Source organism: Vipera ursinii (assembly GCF_947247035.1).
Source record: "Vipera ursinii genome assembly, chromosome: 1".
Taxonomy (NCBI): Eukaryota; Metazoa; Chordata; class Lepidosauria; order Squamata; family Viperidae; genus Vipera; species Vipera ursinii.
Window position 1 is genome coordinate 111273129 of NC_139512.1, and position 23798 is coordinate 111296926.

Consider the following 23798-nt stretch of genomic DNA (forward strand, 5'->3'; position numbering starts at 1 on the left):
AGCCCTGGAGCGTCTGGCTCGCCGTTTATAGGGGCCGTCGGGCAACGAGAGCCAGGTTTTAAAGGGCCGTGGTCGGCACATCGTTGCCTGTTGCCTTCCCCAGAACGGGGCTTCTCGAGGCATCTGCTGAAGCCGGCAGCAATGGCGGCGACGGTGGAAGAGTTTGTGTCCCGGCAAATGGAGTTGCTAAAGGAGGAAAGAGAGGCCGAAATTTCGGAAGCAAGGTATCCTTCGGCTAGGCGGGGCTGCTCAGCATTCCCCATAGGGAAAATATGAATGTATTAATTAAAGCAATGGCTTAAATTATATATTTTGACCTTTGTAAAGAAGCTCATTCAAATATCTGCTTCCTAAGTCTAAATTGCTGCTAGCCAGTACTGGTTAACCACCTGTCTTAAAGATATTTACTAGGGCAAGAACAGGTAAGGACAGCAGGTTGACCTAGCTTTGCTATTACTATATTCGATATTAGAGTATCTGCATCACCTGCCTTATAACTGAAGACTTGAAACCGTTAAGCCAGGGGTCTTCAAACCTGGCCCTTTTATGACTTGTGGACTTCAACTCCCAGAATTCCTCAGCCAGGCATGCTGGCTGAGGAATTCTGGGAGTTGAAGTCCACAAGTCATAAAAGGGCCAGGTTTGAAGACCCCTGCGTTAAGCAAATCAGCCATTGAAGAATTGAGTCTATTAGAAATATTTGTGTAAATACAGTGTTTGTATATTTAATAGTAGATAAACACCATAGTAAATGTAGCTACTTATATAAATTTTATAAACCTGTGTGATATTTACTTCAAAATAACTATAGGCTATTGCTGATCGGTTGACCAGAATGACAGAACAAAAATTGTGATAAACAATAAAAAAACAGCCATAATGACTGATTTACAAAGTATGTTAATCCAGGCAATTGTAGCATGGATTTTTTGTGATGTGTGAACCCAGTATCTTCTAGCAGCTAGCTCTATAGATAGCAGAGTTGAAAGCACTTATGAATAAACTAATAATTTAAAAGTACTCATTAAGACATAAAATCCAGGTTCTTGAAGAACTTAAATATAGTTTTGGTGTCACATATGGGCTGCTTGGAAGTTGCTGATTAATGTGTTCTCTAAATCATAACAGCTGCAGGTAATTAGAATAACATTAGCTAAGAGGTAAGAGGAAAAGTCCTGTACCTATAGTAATGCATTGAATACAGTGTCACTTTCTTTTGACTGGATATGGTTGTTTTTTCTAAGAGCCCAGAGAATAAATAAAACACGCTTCACCTCACTTTTTGATTTCAGCGTTTTCTGTTCTTCATCACATTACTGAAATTAGGCAGTGTTCAAGGTCACTGATTTCTGTCCTGCAGCAACATTGCTAGGGAGCAATAAAGTAGGTGCTAACAGCACACTAATGAATTCTACTCCAAAGTTCTGAAGGACTGCCAGCATTTTCATGTATGTGTTTAACAGCTTAGAGGAAAGGTAGAATGCTCTGATAATTATTATTATTATTATTTATTATTATTATTATTATTATTATTATTATTATTATTATTATTATTATTATTATTTAATTTCTATACCGCCCTTCTCCCGAAGGATTCAGGGCGGTGTACAGGGCAAATACAGTAAAAATACAACATACAAAAGTTAAAAAAGAATTAAATAATACAGCCCAATTCCAATAAAATTAATACAGTTAATATTAAAAAAAACCCAAACCCATCAGGCCAGGCCGGCTTGTTCAAATAAGTATGTTTTTAGGTCACGTCAGAAGGAGTGAAGGTCGGGAGCCGTCCGGAGCTCCACCGGTAAACAGTTCCAAAGGTCTGGCGCGCCCACAGAGAACGCCCTCCCCCTGGGGGCCGCCAGTCGACACTATAGGTCAACAATTTTCTATAGGTCAACAATTTATGTATCAAATAGTAGTCTCCCAACACTACTTATCTGGACATATCCTGAGAGGAAGGGTCAGGATCACTGCAATGCCTACCCAGGTAGCCAAGAAGGTTATTACAGTAAGGGGTATTAAAAGATACTGACAGGTCCAGAAAAATTGGAATAGTTGTACTTGCCCCCATCTACCTTCCAGCATAAATCATCCACCAAAATGATCAAAGCAATCTCAACACCTGGACAAAATCCTATTTAAATTGACCCAGGTGATCTTTAAGAGATTGTAATTGAGACAATACTTCATTTGTTGCTTAGTGTGGGCCCTGAAGTGAACTTTTAGAAAGCAAATGGCTCTGAGATATGATTAAGATTTCTTCCCATCCTCAACGTGGTAATATCTCAATGCTTATAGCTAGTAATGGAGTATTTTTTCTAGTTACACCAGTATATTTGATCCACACTTTGTAAAAATCTGTAGTCTGTTTAATTATGAATAAATTACTGCTGTTTGGGTTTGCACAATATGTTAACAAGAATCAATATATTGTGATAGAATATAACTTCAATAAATAAATGGAATGTTAAAGATAACATTGGGTAGAGGGGGTGACTTTGAGCAACTGCCATTGCTTTATTAGACAATAAGGTATAAGAATGCAGGAATATCTAGCAATTGATTTCTGGAGAAATACAATAAGTACATGTTTTATTATAGCCAAATTAAATATATACATATACATTAAAAACTGTTGAAGACAGTTAAATTTGTGACCTTTTTGAATTATTGTTCATTTTCTGATATTAAGAAATATGTACTTTGTCCCTAGTGTGAAATATTCAGCTGAAAAACAAAAATGGGGGAATATGTGACAAAGTGGTAACTCTTTTGACAGGCTGCTTAGATGGGCAATGGGAATGTATAATGCCAGGTCCTTCAGCCATTCAGGGTCCACAGAAGTCTTGGGTGGCATCTCTGGAGACCCCCATGTATTAGCAGATTATAGTTCATAATTTGACAGAAAGGGAGATTAAATTAATGGCTAGAGAGCAATCCTATTAGCTTTGTTACTTTACATTAAGAGGAAATGAAAAAGAAATCCTATCCAAATCTATTATTTGGATAGATGCCATTCAAAACATATATATATAGTTTTCCCCATCCCAAAATCTGATGCATCCCTGCTAAACATAGGTATAAGAGTTAGAAACTAGTTTGATTTGCTCCATGATTCCTTCAGAGTTTAGCATCTGCAAGATAGTATGGCACAAGAAAATGAGCAGTCTTGAAATTGCCAAATGCTAAATGGGCCATCAAAAATGCAAAATATGAAATATTGTGGAGATATTGCAAGGTTTTATCTAATTTGATGTCCTCCAAATGGAAATTATGAATGTCCTAGAATCTAGTTCAACATATTTGGAGGTTTGAAGCAGACTTGTTACAGTGTTGCAAGTCACCCAGAATTGTTTAAGATGAGTGCCTATATACATCTTTAAAATAAATAACAGTAATATGTATATGGAGATGTTTTTTTGTTGTCCACCAATGTTCTGTCTGGATGGAGGCAAAGAGGGTGACAGTATGATTTAGCTCCTCAGGTGGCATCTAATTAACCAGGGCCTGGTTTTTCTCTTTGCATGATCTTTTTCAGAGCATGGCAAGAAGGAATCTCCCTGAAAGAGCTGCAGCGTAGAGGAGTTTGCTTACTGAAACTCGAAATACATTGTCAAAAAACTGGGCTATATGGCCATCTGCTTGTAACTTTACAGTCTCGAAAACATGGCTCAGACACAGAGCTGCCTTCCAATAGTTTTGGGCCTGGTAAGTAAACAGTGCTAATTTTTGAAAGTTTATTGTAAAAGGCTTTACAATAGCTTTAGATATTGGAAGATAGACCTTCATGATGTGATAGGTTATTTCTGAATCTGCAATGATTTCAGAGTCTTTGAATTACAGCTGTCACATCAAACAATGATAAAACTAGCCTTTTTTTTAATTCACACATGGAGTTATTAGCAGCGTATATTTTGCATTGTTTTAAAAATCTAATCACCCAAGGAAAGCAGTCTATTATCACAAATATAATATGTCTGATGGACAGCGATAGGGACTTTGCAGGATTCAAGTCAGCTTTGACAATTTACAGTAGAAGAATGAGCAATAAATCTTTTTCCTGCAACGCTCACGTAATTAAAATTAAAATTTGGGGGTGGGAAGCTTTACTGCACTTGCCAACTTTTATCTTGATTGTAATATTTGTTTCATTGTTGTAAGCCACCCAGAGCGGTTGTGGACTGAGTGGTAAAGAAGTTTAATAAATCCTTACTATTACAAAAGGCAAAGTAAATGAAAACTCAGTTCTGGGAAAAGAGGAAGCAGGAGAAAGAAATTCAAAATAACCAGGCCTTGATTGCGTGTGGTTAAAAAAGAGGAAGAATCCCACCTCTGGCTGGCTTTCAAGATTCTGGTATTTTACCATACAACAATAGAGTCCCAGTAGCCCTTGTTGCCTTTGCTTCCTGACCTGCCCTTTTCTGGAGTGCTGACATATCTGATTGTTTCACATTGAACTTGTCAGATTGTTGCCTTTTGTCACGATGACTTTTGTCAGTACAAAGACAGAGTAATTTGGAGATGGTCTCAAGGTTGTCAGTGGCAGTAGTAAAGTTTCTGATTTCATTTAAACTGAGGTATACTGTGTTTAGAAGGGACGCAGTGGCTCAGTGGGTTAGGACGCTGAGCTTGTCGATCAGAAGGTCGGCAGTTTGGCGGGTCGAATCCCAAGTGCCGCGTAGCAGAGTGAGCGCCTGTTACTCGTCCCAGCTTCTGCCAACCTAGCAGTTCGAAAGCACGTAAAAATGCAAGTAGAAAAATAGGGACCACTACGGTGGGAAGGTAACAGCGTTCCGTGCGCCTTTGGCGTCTAGTCATGCCGGCCACATGACCACAGAGACGTCCTCAGACAAGCGCTGGCTGTTCGGCTTTGAAACGGAGATGAGCACCGGCCCCTAGAGTCGGAAACGACTAGCACGCATGTGCAGGGGAACCTTTACCTTTTGCCTTTATACTGTGTTTTTCCGAAAGTAAGATCTACCCTGAAAATAAGCCCTAGCTTGATTTTTAGGGGTGGGCCTAATATAAGCCCTACCCTGAAAATAAGCTCTAGTTTTGGGATGAGGTGCACGCCTAAAAGCTAGGGCGGGCGTAGGGGGGGTGGAGCTGCCACAGGTACCCCACAACCACTTACCTTACCGGTAGTCCACCTATACCCTGACACTTGTTGCATTGTGTGGGTTGTTGCACTATTGCTGCTCCTCACGGCAGGAGGCTGCATGGTGCTCATCACACCGTTGCCACCAAAGCACCATGCAGCCTCCTGCAAATGGCCCAAAGCACCACATGGCATCCGGCTGCAAGTGCTTTGACGCGATTGGCGGCAATGGGGCAAAGCACCGTGCGGTGTCCTGCCACGACCAGCAGCAATGGCCTGAAGCACCATGCAGCTTCCTGCAAATGGCCTGAAGCACCGCGCGGCATCCTGCTATGACCAGCAGCACAAATGTGAAGCACCATACAGCGTCCTTCCACAACCGGTGGCACCAGTACCACATGGCATCCGGCTGCAAGTGCTGGCAAGGGGCTGCTGAAGAAGTCAAGCAGTGGTCCTAAGGTCAGACATCCTCCAAAAATACGACCTAGTGCCTCTTTTTGAGACAAAAAAAATATATAAGACTGGGTCTTGTTTTTGGGAAAACACAGTTCTCACCCTCCCATTAATCTGGTAGTATTGCCACCTCAAAAGTTAGATGCTCTTTTGTGAGGCCAACTAAGATATGTGTCTCAGCCAATAGCTCATGAAAGAATACAGTGTGATTATCCCTGAATATATGTGCTTCTGCTCCATATCCACTTTATTTCTTAGGAGGGCTTCTTGCAATGAGCAATCTGTTTAAAATCTATTTGCATATACTATAAATGTAATCTTATGGAGGCCTGGATTTCTCAGCAGGCATTTCAAGCTCAGCTACAAAGACTTTTTGAGATTTTTTTTATATTGCTATAACTCATAATTCCAAGAGGGAGCAGCTGTTCTTGTTAGAAACTCAATATTTCATAATGAAACAATGTACAATGTTAATAGAGGCTCATTCCTAGAATCTGATTTTCACATATTTGTAAAGTAATTTCGTCATAGTTCTGCATCCACTCACTTAAGAAAAAGGCTTATAAATTCAATAAGATTAATTTCTGAGTAAATATTTGAATCATACCCTTTCTCTGACTTGTTTTTGAAAAAGAGCCTTTATCTTCCTTCCTTCTTGCTTGGCTGGTCTCACATCATGTTAAGGCATGGTTTGTATTAATTGCCTAGTTCAAACATAATTTTAATAAAATTTTAAGCCAGAAATCATGGTTTACCAAACACAGTGACTGGTTCAGAAGCTAAAACCCAAACATCATAAGGTTTATTGCATTTTATGAATCAAATGACTGTAGCCTAAAAAGTACCATTCTCCAAGAGCTTTATTAAACGTTTTTCCATTATGTTGCAGTCACTAAGAATGCTACTTAGTATGTACACAGTACTGCATTAATGGTCTCTCTCTCTCTCTCTCTCTCTCTCTCTCTCTCTCTCTCTCTCTCTCTCTCTCTCTCTCTCTCTCTCTCCTCCCTCCCTCCCTCCCCCCCTCTTTCTCTCTCTCTCTCTCTCTCTCTCTCTCTCTCTCTCTCTCTCACACACACACACACACACACACACACTTTCTCTCCCTTGAGCAGCCTGTAAAACAATGGGTTCTAACCATATTTTTCAATCTGGATCTGTTTTGAATCTCAAGAGTATTTTGTACTTTTTGTTTAAAAAGGAGATTTAAGACCCTCCTGGCATTGTTTTCCCTTGCCACAGACAGTTGGGACTGCTGATTAATTCCATACTTGAATTAATGCCTCAGCATTGATACATGCTGTACTGTGTTTCATAGTAGTAATCACGAGAATAATGTGTCTTTTTTTAAAAAAATGCTATTTAGAATAGATATGGGCAGAGTTAGACAAAGATGTTCTTTGAAAAGAGCTCCAGTGAAAAGCACATCCGCTCAAGACAGGCTGTTTCTGAGGGGCAAATATTCTAAGATGAAAATATATGCTAAAGGCACATATTCTGTTAGATTCAGAATTGCTGGGGAAGGGGGGTGAACCTCCAACTTTGGGTTCAATAAGGCAGAATTGCATATTTTTTTCTTGTCATGAATAAATCAGATACATGTGGAGGATAATGTTGTGTGAACTTCCGATGGCATTTCTTATGGCTTAAAGGAGAATAGATTCATTGAGTCGTGACATTGTACATTAAAATTGTTATGATGAAAGATGCCCCACAGCTTATATTTAAACAATTGAGCTAATCAGTATTGACATTCGGTTATTTTCCAGAACAAAATGTATTCTAAAGTGGTGAACACAGTGGATACTGGTGGGTTGTTGTTGTTTTTTTAACCTAAATGGGAATGGCATGTAAGAATGTATATGTTTCATACATTTCTTACATTTACATATAGGTATAATGTCTGTATAGGGACGCAGTGGCTCAGTGGGTTAAGACGCTGAGCTTGTCGATCAGATGGTCGGCAGTTTGGCGGGTAGAATCCCGAGTGCCGCATAACAGAGTGAGCGCCTGTTACTCGTCCCAGCTTCTGCCAACCTAGCAGTTCGAAAGCACGTAAAAATGCAAGTAGAAAAATAGGGACCACTACGGTGGGAAGGTAACAGCGTTCCGTGCACCTTTGGCGTCTAGTCATGCCGGCCACATGACCACGGAGACGTCCTCGGACAAGCGCTGGCTCTTCGGCTTTGAAAAGGAGATGAACACCGGCCCCTAGAGTCGGAAACGACTAGCACGCATGTGCGGGGGAACCTTTACCTTTACCTTTATAATGTCTGTATCAGTGTCTTAAAATATTTATGATATCTGCCGAGAATGGCTTCTAGCATCATTGCAGGGCTTTCTGGAAAGCTTTCCTTTTTCTGGATGATGCTAGTCAGAGAGCCTAAAGCAGGAGTAGGCAACCTTGGCTGTTTTATGACTCGTGGACTTCAACTCCCAGAATTCCTGAGCCAGCTGGCTCAGGAATTCTGGGAGTTGAAGTCCACGAGTCATAAAAAGAGCCAAGGTCGCCTACCCCTGGCCTAAAGTAACTGATTCTGAATGGCCTCCTAAAGCTGTGGGTTTCAGTTCTGGGGCTGGAGTTTTCCTTCTGCTTTTACTTCTTTGAATTAAAAAAAAGAGGGGGATTGCAACTTATATCAAGCTTTGTTTATCCAAAGAGTTCTATTGTGTATTCAGGTTTTGACCATGGATAAAGGGCTCCCCAGTGGCAAAATGTCTTGTGTGGATTTGCCATCCCATTGGAGCTCTTCGGAGCTCTGGGCTGGAATATTAGCGCCCACTGGGATTTAAAACGAGAAACCTTGGAAAGAGTTAAAAGGAATATAAGGTGTCCTAGTTAATTTTAGTGGATTCTCCTGAGATGGGTAGCAATATCACTTGGTAATGATTGGCAGTTTTGCCTCCTTTGTGTCTTGCGATGTTTAATAAGTTATTATTGTTTTACATACAGTTTATTTTCTTATGAAAGCTTGGATTCTCTTGATGCCTAATTGATGAATCCTTTGGACCTGACCTACTTTCAGTCTCATCACAACAGATTACAGTCTGCACTGAAAAATCTTATCTGGTTGTTGTTTTTTTGGAGTACATTAGAACTTTATGAAAGATAGCAAAAGGATGGTCAGGCAAATAAAGAGTATGATACTTGCCTATTTTTCTGTACAATTCAGTCATCTTTAAACCTTATCTTAATTGCTATTGCATTTTGATTGGCACTGCACCAGTTTAGCATCAAAAGTTTGTAGTCTCTTTACACATTATGATAATTTCCACATTCCCTGTGTGTTGATATCCTTTATGAAACAAATACTGTATAGTCTCTCTGGATCCTGTCAAATGATGGTTCACTATGCTACAGTATTCCTACAACATGTAAACTATATATTAAACTACCTCTTTCTTAGACGTGAAAGTCAGCTGGATGACTTTAGGGCCAATTACTTTTTCTCAGCCTGACCAATCTAACTGACACTGCTGTTATGGGGGAAATAGGAGGCAAAAGCAATAGAGATGAGCACTGCCTTGAGTTGCCCCCAAAGAAACGGGATAAAGGTCAATACATTTTTTTGCAATAGATATTTGTTTTGCATAACTTTTTGGAAGCCTTTTATACAATGAATTTTGTCTTTAAATTTTTGTGTATCCATTTTCCCTAAATTGTGCCTGCAGTTATATGTCTACGGAGATTCTCAGTCATCCAGGTCATGGTTGTCCCAAAGGTACTTTTTCAAGAGGCAGCTGGACTTTCTTGCTTTTCTTTGAAGGCCTTTCGCTTCTCATCCAAGAAGCTTCTTCATCTCTGACTGGATGGTGGGGAATGGAAGGATTTATCCTCCTTCCAGACAGCTGTTCATTTGCATTCTTTTAGAGAGTCATTGAGGCCACCTGGAGGTTTATCTGTGTCATCAGGATCACCTGAGTAGTGCAAGTGGAACTGCTAAAAAGACTGTGTTGTAGACTGGAGCTAGATGATGTTATATCCCTCACCCTCTGTTGATAGAGGGCTGTTCAGTTTTGACATTGATGGCCTCTTTGACCCCTCTTTCAAACCAGCGGTCCTCTCTGTCCAAAATGTAGACTTTGCTGCCTTCAAAAGAGTGGCCTTTGTCTTTTAAATGCAGATGGACTGCTGACTCTTGTCCTGATGGGTTCGTTCTCCTATGTTATGCCATGTGGTTTATGAAGTGGTTTCCCCCCCCCCCCAATGTACAGATCTGCACGTGGCTCACTATATTGTACTGCATATACCACTTTGCTCAGTTTGTGTCTAGATGTTTTATTCTCGGAGTGGACAAGCTTCTGCCTTAATGTATTTTTGGGTTTAAAGAGTGCACATATGTTGTGTTGGCTGAAGATCCTCCTGAGCTTTTCCAATATTCCTGCAACGTATGGAATGACAACATTGCTTTGTTTGTTGTTCTCTGTCTGTTATGGAGGAGCTCCTGCTGGGTCTTTTTAGGGATTTGATGAAGGTCCACTTGGGATGGCCACAAGTTCTGAGGCCTTCCTTGATGTGTTTTGGTTCTTTTTCTTTCCCATCTTAGCTTGGTAGGCAGGCCTTCAGGTCGGTGGTGTAGGGTTCTGATAACTCCCATTTTATGTGCCAGTGGATCTTGCCTTGGCTCCCCCCCTTCTCCCCCCATCTGTCTGTCTGTCTATAATTTCGAAGATAGAAAGTTAAAATACAAAATTACAGCAAAAAAGGAAACATAGGCATTTCATTTCCTGAAAAATAGAAATAACCCAAAAAAAGGAAAAAAATTGAATGATTTAAATAATTAATTTGAGAGTAACCCTTCACTTATTTCTTATTTAGTTGCTTGGAACTGTTTCCTTTTCTGTAGCTTATCCTGGTGATATTTTGAAATAACATCACTATTTCCTTCTTAGTTTATTTCTTGTAACACAATTCTTTCAAATAAATTTGTCTCTTATGCACGTAGTGAGAAATGTTGACACAATGTATCAATCTCTCACAGTCTTTGTATCTTCATGAAGTAAACACTCTATTTGCATAGTCAATATTCTTATCCATAGGTTTAGATCTGGAAACAATTCATTAAATTTTGTCACCAAGTAATCAAGAGCCTTGGTGGGGCAGTGGGCTAATGCCTCCTTAAGTAACACCAGCTGCCTGCAATTAGTGCAGGTTCGCATCCCACCAGGCTCAAGGTTGACTCAGCCTTCCATCCTTCCGAGGTAGGTAAAATGAGGACCCATATTGTTGGGGGCAATTAAGCTGACTTTGTAATAATGCCGCTTGGGGCGTGTGTGAAAGCCCTAACAAGCAGGCATATACATAGAATGAAGGCTACTGCTAAGCTTGTAAGCCGCCCTGAGTCTTCGGAGAAGGGCGGGATATAAATGGAATTTTGAAAAAAAAATTACCCAAATCAGCATTCTCAGCAGTTTCTCTAAAATCTCTGACCCCTAGATTATTTCTTTTGCAATACTCTGATCTTGTAATTTTGCCAAATTTATCTTGTTATTTGAAATATATTTTTGCTTTTTCTAACTTAGATATATTCTGTATGCTAGAATCAAATTATAGGCTACCTATTTAGGCTATATTAGACATTTGCTTCTCACTGGAGAAGAGCCTAATGCTGGGGACGACAGAGAATGAGGTGGCTGGATGGAGTCACTGAAGCAGTAGGTGTGAGCTTAAATGGACTCCAGAAGATGGTAGAGGACAGGAAGGCCTGGAGGAATGTTGTCCATAGGGTCGCGATGGGTCGGACACGACTTCGCAACAACAACAACAACAACAACAAAGACATTTGCTTTGACATTACCTTAAATACCCAGCTTTTCATCTCCACCCCGAACCAACCCAGTGATGCCCTCAATGTGATGTCCCGTTGCCTGGAAGCGGTACAGATTTTACAGATTTGGATGAGAAAGAACAGGCTCCGGCTCAACCCGGCCAAGACTGAGTGGCTTTACATACCAGCATCTCGTTTAGTCCATCTTTGGTTATAGGAGGAGAGATGTTACCTCCCGTTGATAGAGCACGCAATCTAGACGTCCTCCTGGATTCACGACTCAGTTTTGAAGATCATATTGGAGTCGTGGCTAGGGGGGCATTTGCCCAGATTCGCCTGGTATGCCAGTTGCGCCCCTTTCTGGACCAAGATGCCCTACGCACAGTCACCCACGCACTCGTTACCTCCCGTATAGATTACTGCAATGCTCTCTACATGGGGCTACCCTTAAAGACCACCCAGAGGCTTCAGCTGGTGCAGAGTGCGGCTGCACGGGTAGTGATGGGAGCACCCCGATACTCCCATATTACACCCCTCCTGCGTGAGCTGCATTGGTTACCGGTTGCCCTCCGGGTGAGATTTAAGGTGCTGATACTTACTTTTAAAGCCCTACATGGCTTAGGCCCGGGATACTTGCAGGACCATCTGCTGCCGGGAACGAATTCCCATCGCCCAGTACACTCACACAGAGAAGGCCTCCTCATGGTACCATCGGCTAGACAATGTCGGCTGGCGACCCCCAGGGGGAGGGCCTTCTCTGTGGGAGCGCCAGCCCTGTGGAACCAGCTCCCCCCTGAGCTTCGGATGGCCCAAGATCTCCAGTCCTTTCGCCGCGGCCTCAAAACACTCCTTTTCCACCTGGCTGACCTGGACTGACAGGGATTTTAATTATGTTTTTAATTTTTTAACTCTAATTTTTAATTTATTTTAATTTTAATTTATTGTACAGAGGCCTTTAATTTTAATTTTATCTTAACTTCTGTATTTATTGTATGTTATTGTTGTTAGCCGCCCTGAGTCCTTCGGGAGATAGGGCGGCATATAAGTCCCAATAATAAAAATAAAAAATAAAAATAAAATAAAATTGTGTATTAATTTATTATGCCTGGTAAGTTTTCTCTTATCAGCATTATAGTCTTCTCCCATTTCAGTTTTGGGTCTTGCTTGAGCTGTCTGATCAATATTTGATTGAATGAGAATCAATATATTGTTTACCACAATGACTTAACTCAGATGGTTCACCTCTAGTTGTCTCTATCTATTGTTGATTTATTCCTCTTGGTTGCTGGAGGAATGATGAGCTTCATGTAGTTGTGGTTTCTTCAGATATAATTCAGATGTAATTCCTTTGCTTTTATGTGAGGTATCTTTTCTGTATTCTAATTTTATTCTTGTCATCATTTATCTTCTGCAGGTGACATAGTGGGACTCTATGAAGCAGCTGGACAAAATAATCAGATATGCACAGGAATTGTCACCCGGACGGCCTCCAATTCAATTACAATCGCAATTGATGAGCCTCAGAATAACCTTACAAATTTAGATCAGGAGAATTTGTACTGTCTGTTGAAACTTGCCAATGATGTTACATACAATAGACTCAAAAGGTAAACTACTATAAAAGGATGATTATGGAACTTTTATGTCTTAAGGGATAAAAAAAATCTTTATTTAATAACCAGAATTCTGAAAGGAAGTGAGGAAAACAGTTATGTGAGCTATAGCTGGGAGATATCTTTCCATTTGCTCCATTGCATTGAGATTTTGAATGATAGCCTCATTTTCCTAGGTTCATGAACGTTTCTCTGTTTTTTGTTCAGTAGTTTTTTTTTTGCTGCATTTTTGTCATACAGAGCACTTTATAATGCCTATTTTGGCAACATATGTTTTTAATCTGGGCCTTTTACTTGTGCAAATGATGAAACAAGTAGGCTCCACATCCTATGTGCCTATTGGGTTAAATTGGCATGTGGTTAGAAGTTTTTTTCAGCCCTGAATGAAGGAGTTAGTGCAGAGGTGTCAAACTCAATTTCATTGAGGGCCGCATCAGCATTGCGGTTACCCTCAGGGGGCCGGGTGGGTGTGGCCAGGGTGGGCGTGGCCTAGTGGGTGGGCGTGGCCAGCTCTATATCGTTCGCATCAAGGGTGCCTATGGGGGCCTGGGCAGGAGTGGGACAGATCTGAGGGTCTCTGGCAGGAGGAGGGTCTCTGGGGCAGGGCCAAGGCAGTGGGGGCCGTTCCCTCACCGTTTCCAGGATGGCTGGCCACATGAAACCACGAGCCAGATCCGGCCCCCGGGCCTTGTGTTTGACATGTCTGAGTTAGTGGAAGAGAAGTTAATTTAACTTTATAGACTGATAATACTAAGTTCCTGGGAAGTTTGATTATGGTTCTGAGACTACGATACGTCATTTCAAGCTGATCACACAACATTTGTAATTATTTAAGATATTATTGCTTGGTATTGTTTCATAAGTTTTGAAGGGGTTGTCTTTAAGATTCAGTTCTTTTATTTTCTTCTCTTTGAAAGGGCTTTAAATACACTTAATCACTATGGGTCTGGTCCAGCATCTGATCTTATTGATGTGCTGTTTTGTTCTTCTGAACCTAGTAGTGCCAGTGATACAAGTAAGAATTCTTTCTCTCTTTTTTTTTAATGAATGGTGAAAAATCCCCGGAACTGAAGAAGTTATTCAGTATATGTCTGATTTAATCCACAACTGGCGTCCCTAAAAAGTCTTCCTCTCTTGCTCTCTGTGTTGCCTTTTGAAGAAAAGATACAAATGAACCTTGTTTTCTTTGTTTGGTCCTTTTTGCACTGACCTGGCATACATTACACAAATATATATATTTATGTCATAGAGGGCAAGCATTTATATCTGGGCAAGTATTGTTGTGGATTGTCTTTATAGATCTTTACAGCAAAAACAGAAATGTTTATTCATTTATCAAAATGATAAAATCAGTTGTTGATTGGGTTCTCACATCCCACAAGGCACAATGTGGGATCCCAAGCACAGTGTTTCTGAATAGATATGCTTTTCCACCTTCAGTAAACATTCTAGCAAGACACATAAATTTGTCCATTTGTTTTGCTTTTCACCATTTAGGTGTAACTTTTAATTTTTTCCTGCATCTTCCTAGTTGAACACAATTACCTTAGTCTTTGCTCCGGTATTGTTCCTGAAGCATTTCTCATTTATTTTCATTTATGCCTTAGTCTCAGTATATACAGTACATTGCTTTTATTGCATTCAGCAGCAAATCTTCAACTCCATATTCATAAAAAGCATTCCATATTTCAAATTTATTTATAATCTACTTCCTTTAAATCAAGTGTCTAAACTTGCTTTTTCACATTTATACATTTCTCAATCCAATCTGCTTGTGTGTGCCTCTCCTGCTTTGGTATAAAGTTGGTATACAGAGCGCCAGCCCTGTGGAACCAACTCCCCCTTGATCTCCGGATGGCCCCGGATCTCTTCAGTCCTTTCGCCGTGGCCTTAAAACTTTCCTTTTTCATCAGGCTGACCTGGACTGACGACAGGGTTTTTTAAAATGTTTTTTAATTTTTAATTGTTTAGTTTAACTTATTTATTGGGGCTGTTTATTTAATTTTTTTTAAACTTTTGTATTGTTGTTTTTATTGTTGTTAGCCGCCCTGAGTCCTTCGGGAGATAGGGCGGCATATAAGTCCAATCAATCAATCAATCAATAAAGTCATACTGCATTTTCCAATTTTGCTTATTATCACCTCTCTCATACTCATAATCCAAACCCCAGATTATGTCCATCCCTCACTCATTCCCTCTACTCTCCATTTCTCTTTATAGACCTTGTGCAGATAATGTTCAACATTTCAGAAACTGCCTCTTGATTTTTCTGTTTCCATTTATTAAGAACCCAATTGTGCTGGTAGACACAATTCCTATTGTTAGAAAGCATAATAATATACTTAATTATAATGCATTAAGTTACAATGAAATACTTGAGCGAAACAACTTATCTGTCCTCAAAAATTATAGGTGGCTATATAAGTCATTTTGAATAAATAATTAAGCAAACCTGTTTGTGAGAAAAAGTCACAGCGTATAATGTCTCCTTTCTGGTATGTAATAATGGAACACAGTGGTTTGTTTAGTGTTGTGTGAACCTACTGAATATATAGTATTTAAAGGCCAATTATATAAAGGCTAGTTAGTATGTCAGAAAAAACACACAGAATGACTTGGGACTTGGGTTATTCTATTCTGAATAGAAGAGAGAGAGAGAGAGAGAGAGAGAGAGAGAGAGAGAGAGAGAGAGAGAGAGAGAGAGAGAGAGAGAGAGAGAGAGAGAGAGAGAATACTTTTAGAAACTCACCTATATTTAAAAGCAAACGGCCAGAAATCTCAAAATAGGGAAACCTAGAATTTGGGAATCATATGTATAAAGACAGTTGGTAACCACCAGAGGTCAGCATTTTCCTTTGAGCAGCACAGCCATATCGGTGCTATTGCCACTTTCCCCAAAATGTTCTGCTTCTGCAGGAAAAGAACAACAACAACAAAACTTAGGCATCCCTGTAAAGTCAGAAAAATTCTGATAATTTTTGTCCTGCTCGTCTCTATTTTTGTCAGATTCTCTTTTTGTACTGAGATGTCTTTTTGTCCCACCTATTCAACCCTCAGAGGAGAGGCGAGAGAGTGCTGCTGGCTTTAGGAATCAAGGACAGCAGGTGATTGCAGAAAGCCTCTTTTCTCTTCACCATATCCTGCAATCATTTGATCGCACTGAATTCCAACCAACTAGAACAGGGGTAGGCAACCTTGGCTCTTTTATGACTCGTGGACTTCAACTCCCAGAATTCCTGAGCCAGCTCTGCTGGCTCAGGAATTCTGGGAGTTGAAGTCCACGAGTCATAAAAGAGCCAAGGTTGCCTACCCCTGAACTAGAACATCAGATCAATTTTGTATGAGTTTTCCCCTGTGGTAAAGGCTAGCGTAAGCAATCAAACTGGTGCTCCTGGACTACTTTCAGTGGTCGAGTGGTTTTTCTTCCATGTTTTAAATAGTTCCAGTTAGTTTTGGGGGAATCGCTCTATCCTGATGTATTAAAGTTAAAAATGTGATGCTTTTGATTGTGTTTACTGGGAAACAGAAAGAAAAGTATGCCGTTGTACTCCTGTCCTGCTTTAGCTTAGCCATCAGGCTACCATTGTACAGACATGTCAAACTCGCGATGTCACGTGACGTCGAGAGACGTATCGGGACTATTTTGCCATCGCCGGCAATGGGGTGGGCGCGGCTTCTAGATGAGGTGTCCGGCCCACGGGCCAGCAGTTTGACACCCCGGCCATAGTAGGAGCAGATATATATATATATATATATATATATATATATATATATATATATATATATATATATATATATATATATATATATATTTATTTATTTAAATCCCATTTATATCCTGCCCTTCTCTGAAGACTCAGGGTGGCTTACAATCTAAGCACAAATCAAATGTGCTTAGCAGTAGCCTTCATTCTATGTATATGCCTGCTTATTAGGGCTTTCGCCCCCCCCAAGCGGCATTATTACAAAGTCAGCTTATTGCCCCCAACAATCTGGACCAAGCAGCCCTTTAAGTCCTGTATAGCAGTTCTTACATTCTTAGAAGGGATGGATCCTAAAAGAAACAGCCAATTTTGTGAACTGCTGCCTGAAGACAGTTTCCTGAAGCTTACGCACAAATAAATGTACATAGGTTACTTTCTTCAGCATTATGTTTTCTGATAGCTGTGTGCAGATGCCCTTGGTGTCACTCAGAAGTAACTGAATTTCAGCCCCATAGCTGAAAGCAAGTCTACTTTCTTAAATATTAGTAGCATTAAAGTAGTAAAATCCAAAAGAAGGTGCACAGAAAAAGCCCAAACTAATTTACCATACCTAAATCATGATGTGCTTTTTTTTCTGTTTTCCCTAACACTTGCAGTCTTTGCTTGAAAGAACATAAAAGTGACAGTTTATAAATTGCTTGTACCTTTAGCAAATTGTGAAAAATAAGAAGTCTAAATACTGGAGCAGAATCATTGCTGTGAATGAATGCAGAATTTGTCCCATGAATTAATCTTTCAGTTAACTTAATATGGTAAAAAAGCTTCTGTCTTTATACCAAAACTGGCTCCTATCTCTCTCGGGCACCACAGATGCACTGTCCTGTCCTTGAATCTGTTCTGCAGAAAAATACCAAATGCATTATAATTTTCTCTAGTGATTGTTTTTGCACTCATACATCTTGGCAAATAGGCACCTTATCAGCTTGCCTGACATGCCTTCTCTCATTCTGCATTTGTCAGCTGATAAATGAATCTGATCTTGTGAATAACTTAGAATGCAGTATAAAATGGCAAGTGGAGCCAAAAGCTTCTTTTGCATTCATGATATATAGAACTTTTGGCTTTTGAAGGGTAGCTTAGACATGACTAACAAACCAGAGCTCGTTCATGCTGTCACAAGAGTTGGAATCTTTCATTTGTGCTGTTTTGCTAAGGGGTGCAATATTGCCTTGTTGATCAGCAAGAAGTGGAACATAAGTATGGTAAATGGAAAATGCACTAAAATTATGCTTTTTTAAAAGAAAAGTCCCTATAGCTCATGTTAAAATAATGGAAATGTTGAAGTGTTCAAGTGTTCACAGCAATTTTTAAAAGTTGATTTTATATGTGGAAAGGGGACTTACTTATTCTTATTTTTAGGTATCAAAAGATATGTTGATTTTGCATGTAACATTTTTAACAATAAAAACATTATAAAACATAGCAAAAAAGAAAAAAAGGTTAAAACAAAATGTTGCTTGGATCAGCAGTCACCAACATTTCCAGCTCCACAGAATGGCAGCAGTGGTGGTGGTGGGGAAGGGATAGTTTTGCATGCTTGCCCGCCTCTTGCGCAGCCCAGTTCCCAACGGGCCACAGACCGGTACCGGTCCATGGACTGAGGATTGGGGACCCCTGGCTTGGATAATCTGTAAAAATAAGTAGACATCCAGGATGATAACTTTCTAATATATTCTTTACCCTTGATTATAAAACCTGCTGTTACTATGACTTTAGAAATATCTGTAATTTGCTTTTTGTGTTTTAAACAAATTTGCTATTTGCATTATTTTAATAAAATCTGCCTGAAAAACAGTTTTACGGTAATGCTAGTATCTCTCTCTACTTCTTTGCAGAAGAGCCATTCCAATCGGGCATCTTAGCAGCAGCAAATTGGGAGAGAGAATTCTTTTCTTGCCATTCAGAATACAAAGCCTTTTCGCATCCTGATCCAGCAAAGTGGCATTGTTGCCCCTTTTGATGTGCCAGCTCCAATAGCTAGAGAGGAATTAAATGGTCCATTTAGTGTCTTTTGCCAGTCTGAAATTAAAAATGCCCGTTCCAATAGCATTTGCCAAACTAATGATGAGAAGAACTCCTACTTACCAACGGCTCCCCTACATATAAAACTGCTGTTTATATTTTAGTTGATGTCTTCCGGATTTTGGTGAATAAATGTTCTTCCGGTTCTTCCTGCAATACTGGCATCAAATAAGCTAAAAGCCTCCTTATCTTTGTAATTGAAAAGTTGGTGGGATAAGGAGGAGGAGGGGTGGTCAATAGTAATAATGGTATAATAATGATAATAGCAGCAATAATATCAACATTGGCATAATATCAATTCCTGAGATACGCCCAAAGATAAAATGACATATAACATTTTTAGAAAAGTGAGGGTCTTCTGAAAGTTCCCTTTTCCCATTCCAGTTGGGGATGCATGCTGGAAGGAGAAGTGAAATGTTACACATGGTGTTAATTAACAGTTTCACTCCCTCCCCTTCAACTATCATCAAGAAAAAACAGGTGGTCCTGAATTAAGAAATAAAGCTATAGATATTTATGTAGTTATTTTAAAGCTTGCACAGAGCACTTAAAACATGAGGTTTGTGGAAAATAAGAAATAAGATATGATATCGATACCTGTCAGCTCCATTGTTTTAGCTGGGACACACACACCCTCTCTGTCACACACACACACACACAGTGGAACATTTTCCAACTGACTAAAGAGTACTTTCCTTGCATCCTTCCAGCAGCCAGCATTGTCAGCTGGCCATTTCAAGGTAGTGCTTCTTGCTCTTTTTACTTCTCTGCCTAATGAATTGTTAGCAGTTGTTCTGTGAAGCTCTGTTGCTCATCTAATTACACGTCATTGTTGTTGTTAGTTGCAAAGTCATGTCCAACCCATCGCGACCCCATTGACAATGTTCCTCCAGGCCTTCCTGTCCTCTACCATCTTCTGGAGTCCATTTAAGCTCACGCCTACTGATTCAGTGACTCCATCCAGCCACCTCATTCTGTCATCTCCTTCTTCTCTTGCCCTCAATCTTTCCCAGCATTAGGCTCTTCTCCAGTGAGTCCTTCCTTCTCATTAGGTGGCCAAAGTATTTGAGTTTCAACTTCAGGATCTGGCCCCCTAAAGAGCAGTCAGGGTTGATCTCCTCTAGGACTGACTAGTTTGATTGCCTTGCAGTCCAAGGGACTCACAGGAATCTTCTCCAGCACCATAGTTCAAAGGCCTCAATTCTTTGGTGCTCAGCCTTTCTTATGGTCCAACACATAAGCTTTGGTGTACAAAGCTATAATTAAGGTTTTGGCTCAGCATAGTGTTTAAAATGTTTGGACTTTTAGGAAATAAAGGTGTCTTGTATTTTGTCAGAGAATTTCCTAGTAAGAATGTATTCTGTGTGGTGGAACTGTTAAAGGCAATGGGCTGTTAAAGCACATTAATCTGTTATTCTTTCAAAGACTGAAAATATTTGCAGTAAAACAGAAACTTTCTTGAGAGATGCCAGGCCTCAGTGGGGGCTTAGAATTGCTCTTAGTAATTATCAGGATGCTTCCTTTGCTGAGAAATCTGGTCAGTGTCCAAAAACAACCTCTTCTTATTTGTATTGTACTTGCTTTCTCGCAAATGTTCTTGGCGAGACTGAAATCTGAACAAATGCCCCTGCTGCTTACAGGGCTTTTGAAGTTCTACAATGACTCCCTGGATGCCTCCCAGAAGGAAGCTGTTTGCTTTTCATTGGAACAGAAGGAACTTGCTATCATCCATGGACCACCTGGAACTGGCAAGACAACAACTGTGGTGGAGATAATACTCCAAGCTGTGGAGCAAGGCTTGAAAGTGAGTGAGTGAATACATTTTCTGAAGAGATGCCTATTTAGGCCGGAAACTTAGGTCCCTGTGGCCATCGTACTATTCTGAGGCAAGAATGGAAAGTGAACCTTGCCATTCAGAATGAGGTGCATTTCAGCTTTGGTTAAAGCATGAGGTACGGGAAGTAGCCGGCTGAGTAGGGGGTATTGCCTACAGTTCTTACTAGACCTGCAGCCTCTTTCAAGCTTAGAGCAGCTTCTCAGTGTTTTAAGTCCAGTGTGGCAGGTGAATTGGGAAGTGTCATAATACATACAGATGGTAGGTTTAGGTTTAGGTTTTATTCAATTTCTATACCGCCCTTCTCCCGAGGGACTCAGGGCGGTTAACAGGGCATATATAAATAAATAACAGTACAAAAATTAAAAAGAGATTAAACCAATGCCCAATTAAAATACAATGACAATAAAATAATAAAAAACCCGTTAAAAAGACCCTCCCCATCAGGCCAGACCAGCTAGTTCAAAGAAGTGGGTCTTCAGCCCGCGGCGGAAGGAGCGGAGGTCCGGTGCCATCCGGAGCTCAACCGGCAGTTGGTTCCCTAGTGCCGGAGCACCCACAGAGAAGGCCCTCCCCCTGGGGGCCACCAGTCGGCATTCCCTGACCGGAGGCACCCTGAGGAGGCCCTCTCTGTGGGCACGCACAGGGCGGAGGGGAGTTGACGCCGGCAGCAGGTGGTCCTCGAGGTATCCCGGACCCATGCCATGTAAGGACTTGAAGATTATTACCAAAACCTTGAACCTCACCCGGGAGACAACTGGTAACCAATGCAGCTCGCGGAGCAAAGGTGTAACATGGGAGTACCGGGAAACTCCCAAGACAACTCTCGCGGCTGCATTCTGTACCAGTTGGAGCCTCCGAGTGGTCTTCAAGGGAAGCCCCATGTAGAGAGCATTGCAGTAGTCCAGGCGAGAGGTCACGAGCGCATGAGTGACCGTACACAGGGCATCCCGGTCCAGATAGGGCCGCAACTGGCGCACCAGGCGAACCTGGGCGAAAGCCCCCCTAGTCGCGGCCACTATATGATCTTCCAGAGTGAGTCGTGAATCTAGGAGGACTCCCAAGTTGTGAGCCCTATCCACGGGGGGTAAAGACTCACCCCCCATAAGAAGAGATGGAATATTTTGAATGACCCGGGATGCCGGAATGCACAGCCACTCAGTCTTGTCAGGGTTGAGTTGAAGTCTGTTCCTCCCCATCCAGGCCCGCACTGCCTCCAGGCAACGGGACATCACATCGAGGGCATCACTGGGGTGGTTTGGGGTCGAAATAAAAAGTTGGGTATCATCGGCATATTGATGATACCCAACTCCAAAACCACGAATGATCTCACCCAGCGGTTTCATGTAGATGTTGAACAGGAGAGGCGAGAGGACCGACCCCTGAGGAACTCCACAAGCGAGGGTCCTAGGGGTCGACCTCTGCCCTCCTGCCAACACCGACTGCGAGCGTCCCAGGAGATAGGAGGAGAACCACTGAAGAACTGTGCCTCCCACTCCCAATCCCCTGAGACGCCGCAGCAGGATACCATGGTCGATGGTATCGAAAGCCGCCGAGAGGTCTAATAGGACAAGGACAGAGGAATATCCTCTGTCCCGAGCCCTCCAGAGATCATTCACCAGCGCGACCAATGCCGTCTTCGTGCTGTACCCGGGCCTGAAACCCGATTGGAACGGGTCTAGATAATCTGCTTCATCCAGGACCAGGGGAAGCTGATGCGCCACCACACTCTCAACAACCTTCGCAAGAAAGCGAAGGTTGGAGACCGGACGAAAGTTGTTCAAAACAGCTGGGTCCAGGGCAGGCTTCTTGAGGAGAGGTCTCACCACCGCCTCCTTCAAGACGGCGGGGAAATTACCCTCACTCAAGGAAGCAGATATAACTGCCTGGAACCAGCCTCGTGTCCTCTCCCGGGTTGCATAAACCAGCCAAGAAGGGCACGGGTCCAATAAACATGTGGTGGAGCTCAGCCTCCCCATAATCCTGTCCACTTCCTCAGGGGTTACAGAATCAAGCTCCTCCCAAATAACATCGACAAGACCGCCCGTGTCCTGCTCGTCAGACTCTGCCCAGTTGGAGTCCAGACCGGTCCGAATCCGAGCGATTTTATCCAGCAGATGTTGTCCAAACTCCTCGGCACGACCCTGCAAGGGATCCTCCCTCACCTCCTGATTAAGGAGGGAGCAGGTCACCCTGAACAGGGCGGCCGGGCGATTTTCTGCGGACGCGATGAGGGCAGAGAAGTAATTACACCTCGCCGTCCTCATCGCTGTGAGATAAGACCTAATAAAGGTTCTTAGTCGCAACCGGTCGGATTTGGATCGGCTGGACCTCCACAGCTCTCTAGGCCCCGTTTCCGACGCTTCATCTCCCGGAGCTCCGAGGAGAACCATGGAGCTCGTTGGGATCTGCACCGGGTCAGGGGCCGCAAGGGTACAACTCGGTCGAGTGCCTCAGTGGCCGTCCTTTCCCAGGCTTCCACTAGGGCATCCACCGAGTTGTGAGCAACGGAGGCAGGTGGGGACCCCAGCGCCGCCTGGAATCTATCAGGATCCATTAAGCGTCTGGGGCGGTACCATCTAATTGGCTCCGTACCCCCACGGCGGGAGATGGCAAAACGGAAGACCAGCCGCAGGAGGTGATGATCGGTCCATGACAGGGGCATAATAAATGGAGAGCCCCCACCAAGATCATCAAACCACCGTCCAGATAAAAAAACCAGGTCAAGGGTGTGGCCTCCCTCATGAGTTGGTTCAGAAATTACTTGCGTCAGGTCCATGGCCGTCATGGAAGCCATGAACTCCCGAGCTAGCTCAGCTGAACCTCCCAGGGATGGTAGATTGAAGTCACCCAAAACTATAAGTTTGGGGAACTCAATCACCAACCCCGAGAGGATATCGAGCAGCTCGGGCAGGGCTGCCGCTGCGCGACTAGGCGAAAAGTACACCAGCAGCAAGCCCAACTGCGCCCCCGGACCAAATCTCAAGAAGAGAGACTCACACCTGACTATCTGAGGAACGGTGGTCTCCCGCGGACATAAGGTCTCCCTGATAGCTACCGGCACACCCACACCCCTACCTTGAGCTCGTGGTCGGTGTAGCACCCGGAAACCTGGTGGGCAGAGGTCAACCAAAGGGACCCCACCCTCCGGGCCCAACCAAGTCTCCGTGATGCAAGCCAGGTCCGCATGCTCACCCTCAACTAAATCCCTAACAAGGGGAGCTTTGTTAACCACGGACCTGG

At 42.2% G+C, this 23798-nt stretch overlaps 1 protein-coding gene across 1 annotated transcript in view; it reads left to right on the forward strand.

The window, feature by feature from the left end:
* The first annotated feature begins 42 nt into the window (after nt 1–42).
* Nucleotides 43–23798, forward strand: part of IGHMBP2 (immunoglobulin mu DNA binding protein 2) — an 84744-nt gene continuing 60988 nt past the window's right edge. The window contains exons 1-5 of the mRNA XM_083348961.1: nt 43–224; nt 3542–3711; nt 12737–12929; nt 13853–13950; nt 20362–20525. Of these exons, the coding sequence (XP_083205087.1) occupies nt 142–224; nt 3542–3711; nt 12737–12929; nt 13853–13950; nt 20362–20525 (708 nt within the window). The 5' untranslated portion in view covers nt 43–141. The remainder of the gene's footprint in view (nt 225–3541; nt 3712–12736; nt 12930–13852; nt 13951–20361; nt 20526–23798) is intronic.